Genomic DNA, 3875 nt, shown 5'->3' with positions numbered 1-3875 from the left:
ATATTTATATTCATAAAATAGTGGATCTGGGGTATGTGGAAGGCAGATTGTAGCAGAGGTAGGATGAGGTAAAACAGTAAAGTTCTGGCTGGATAATTGGTGCGACGGCAAGATACTTAAAGAGAGCTATCCAGCGCTTTTCAAGATTGCTACAAAGAGACAAGCGAAAGTGGCAGATTGTGCTATCAGGCTTGAGAATGAGAATCAGTGGAACCTAGGATGGGCACGACCACCGGGAACTGAAGAGGAATGGGATCAATGGACCAGAATGTTGCAACAATTAAATAGCGTTAAATTCAAACCTGGAGAGGACCGATGGAAGTGGAAGTCAGACAACAAAGGCGTGTTTTCGGTTGCGGCGACCAGAAATCAGATAATCAAACAACATGGAATCGGAGTCGAGGAAGAATGGAAATATTGGAATAAGTGGGTACCACCGAAAGTTAACTATTTTACGTGGAGAGTGATGATTGAGAGAATCCCGGTTAAAAAGGAACTAATAAGAAGAAGAATTCCGATGAATAATCAGTTATGTTCAAGATGCGGGATACAAGAGGAAACGGTTGATCATGTGATATGCGGATGTACATCATCAAAATCTGTTTGGAAAAAGATTCTCGTTTGGCTAAAAATACCAACGTCCACTGAATTCCGCGGGTGTAGAGAAACTTTAGAGTACGTTAACGAACTAACTGGATCAAACGAGTGGAAGAAAGTTATTAGAACAGTGTTTCAAACAACTGTGTGGAATATTTGGAAGTCTCGAAACGAAAAGGAGTTTGAAGATAAACTGGAACCAGCAACGACATAGTAGAAACGATAATGGCAGACAGTTTCATTTGGTTAAAAAGCAGGGAGAAACTTAATGATATTGTATGGGTGAGATGGGCGGACTTTAATATTAGAGATTTAGTGAGTTAGTAGAATAATTGGTGGGTGTAGTTGTTTTGTTTTGATTGTCTTCTTTTGTTTTTTACTTTGGGTTTTTACAGCATATGCTGGCCCTGTTCTATTAATCATAGAATTTTACCGTTCAAAAAAAAGATGTGGAGTCATGGTGGTGGATTTGGAGTTCTGATTTGGAGTGTGCAACGTTGATAAGCCTTTTCCAGTGGTGTTGTTTCTTTTTCCAATGGCGTGGAGCATATGGGGATGAAGAAGCCTGGCTTCAACTTTCGATATAGAAGATATGGTCCACATGTTTATATTTTTTTTTCTCAAATTTCAATGCCTAGATATTTAGAAAAGCGTATATATACTTTAGTTTCATATATATATTTAGTTTATAATTTTTATATATTATTAATTGTTAAATTAAAATATTATATATTAAATATCCGGTTCTTAAATCCGGTTCAACCGGTCTAACCGGTCCGACCAGTGAACCAGTAAGCTAGCCGGTTCAATGTCCGATCCGGTTCTGAAAACATTGCTTTTGAGCATAGTTAAGATACTTTTCATTGAATGACATGAGACACTCTCATTGGTTAATTTTGAAGTTTACCACTTTTAAGTGTGTAACCACTCTCTACACTCTAATTATCATTTATTGTATCTAGGTTAATAGTATCGTCTTAACCCGTTTTCACCTTAAACACCCATTATGATAAAGTGGGTCAACACAATATATTTGATATAAGATCAATGCAATTTTATTATAATTAATATGCGATAGAGTCTACATAAAATGCACCGATCAATGTTAATGAGATGTTGATATCCTCTTGGGCACATATATTTCGATTGTTATACCAAGTGACAACATCATACCGTACAATAACGAACCCATTTGAATTGAACCGAACCAACATCATACCGTACACTCATTTTCATAGATATCATCTTTTTTTTTCACATTCTGATTAAAGATAATTTGATTATAAAGGACCTTAAGATTTTTGAAAGTTAAAAGCTAACATTTTCTTTTATTTTTTGGGAAAATAAAGGTTCAACTAGGAATGTTCGCGTTTTAATGTGTCACAATGATATCGTCCGGTGTAAATTTCTATTTGTGGTTTAGGCCGATGTAAAACACGTGGTGATATCATGTTTTGCATATTTCTTTCGAATGTTTTATCGAGTGTCATTGCCTAATAAAACCGAACCGATATCGACCTACTTCACTAACATATCACTAACATAGGTATAGAGGTGTAAAACACTAAAAAAAGAATCATGATATTCACACACGCTTTCTTATTTCCACACCCCCCCCCCCAAAGCGTCGCGCTTTAGCCAAAACTCAACATTTAGGGTTCTTTTTCCAGAAAAAAGTGATGTGACTATGATACGAGGTTATATTCTGTAAAAAGGTGATGTGACTATGATACGAGGTTATATTCTGTACGAGGTTGTCAGATGTGTCACGCGTAACCTTAAACGCCGCTCTTTGGCCAAAGCGCGGTGCTTCGACTCCAAATTCTGGTGCTTTTAAGAGGCTGGCCATGCATTCGATACTCATTCAAAATTCGAAAATCGCAAACCGTGTTTCATTCTTTCTGGTGTTTTGTTGTTTTAGTAGCGTTTCTTCAAAATAGGATGTCGTGGTTTAGCAACTACCTTTTTGGTGAATACTCTAATGAGTCCGTTGTTCCAGATTCTTACGAGGGAACCGCTATTTCTGCCTCGTACGATAAACTGATCCCTTCCAACACGAAGGAGGAAGAGGTTGTATCTGGCATTCGTTATCGTGACAATACGGTGCAGCAGGACTTAAATATGCCTGTGGAAGACTCATACACCCAACACGGCTATTCGGATTACGGATATGGAGGTGAACCATATCCTCAGGCTGAATATCTGGCGGGTCATACGTTACCGTGATCGCGCGCTCTTTAGGGATCGTGCCCGAGAGTGACCCGCTGCTATCCTCGGCCATACTGTCGACTAGATTAGGCCGAGCGTTAGTATCGAGCATGCGTTTGACGCACCAGTTTGACGAGATTAGCATGCGCTTTTGAACGAGCGATCACCAGGTTTGGGAGCCTGAGGTGTTGCCGGAGGTGATCCTAGTAGTCATTGAGCTTAGGGACGGTGTAATAGCGCCTCCGGCTGTTCAGCAGGCGGCTCGGCAGGCTCAGCGTGAGGCTCTGGGTCTGGATGAGCCTGAGGATCAGGCTCATCCTCCGCCGCCGCATTCGCCTCTGGCTAATCACGTAGTTGACGACGAGATCCCACTGTCGCCACCTCCGCAGTACCCACAACACGTCTTTGCAGACCTGCCTCCTGCTGTGCAGGCGGTGGCTCGGGACTCGATCGGCGCCTCCGACGTTCTGACCGACAGCAGGCGTGGATCATAGAGACGCTCATGGAGATCCGGGCTCATTTGGGATTGCCGCCCCATCCACTGCCAACGTTTCCACCGCCAGAGTATCAGTAGCTTTAGTTTTTATTTTGTATTAGACATTCAGTTGTACTTTTGTATTAGGCATTTAGTTGTACCTTTTGTTTTGTATGTACAAACTGATTTTATATTGTTATGCAGTTGATTTTTTATTTACACGATTTTTGTTTCGATTGTTTGCGTTTATTTCATACGTCTCTTTCGCAACTTATTGTACGGTGTTTTAATTAAACATGTTCGTGTAATTTATCAAAATAAAATCAGTTAACATTTATAAAAACAATGACATAATGAAACGTATCTTATAAACGACTGTTATAAATCAACTATAACCGGTACACTCACGTTAAACGACCGTTATAAATCAACTTTAAATTATATATATTTTATAAAAATAAAACAAAAATCTACAACTTTTCAACAAAAAAAAAAAAAAACACAAACAAATACAACGAAACAACAAACCAACACCCCACCAAAACCTTACTTTTTCCACCAAAAAACAAAGAGTCAAACCTAAGCGTCGCGCTTT

At 39.4% G+C, this 3875-nt stretch overlaps 1 protein-coding gene across 1 annotated transcript; it reads left to right on the top strand.

Annotated features, from left to right (window-relative positions):
• The first annotated feature begins 268 nt into the window (after window positions 1–268).
• Window positions 269–811, top strand: LOC110866443. Its single transcript, XM_022115590.1, has one exon. The coding sequence runs from the start codon at window positions 269–271 to the stop codon at window positions 809–811; it is 543 nt and encodes a 180-aa protein (XP_021971282.1).
• Window positions 812–3875: the final 3064 nt, after the last annotated feature.

This window comes from Helianthus annuus, chromosome 7 (genome assembly GCF_002127325.2).
Source record: "Helianthus annuus cultivar XRQ/B chromosome 7, HanXRQr2.0-SUNRISE, whole genome shotgun sequence".
In the NCBI taxonomy this organism is placed as follows: domain Eukaryota; kingdom Viridiplantae; phylum Streptophyta; class Magnoliopsida; order Asterales; family Asteraceae; genus Helianthus; species Helianthus annuus.
Note: the sequence above shows the minus strand (reverse complement) of the source record. Positions and strands in the feature narration are given on the sequence as shown.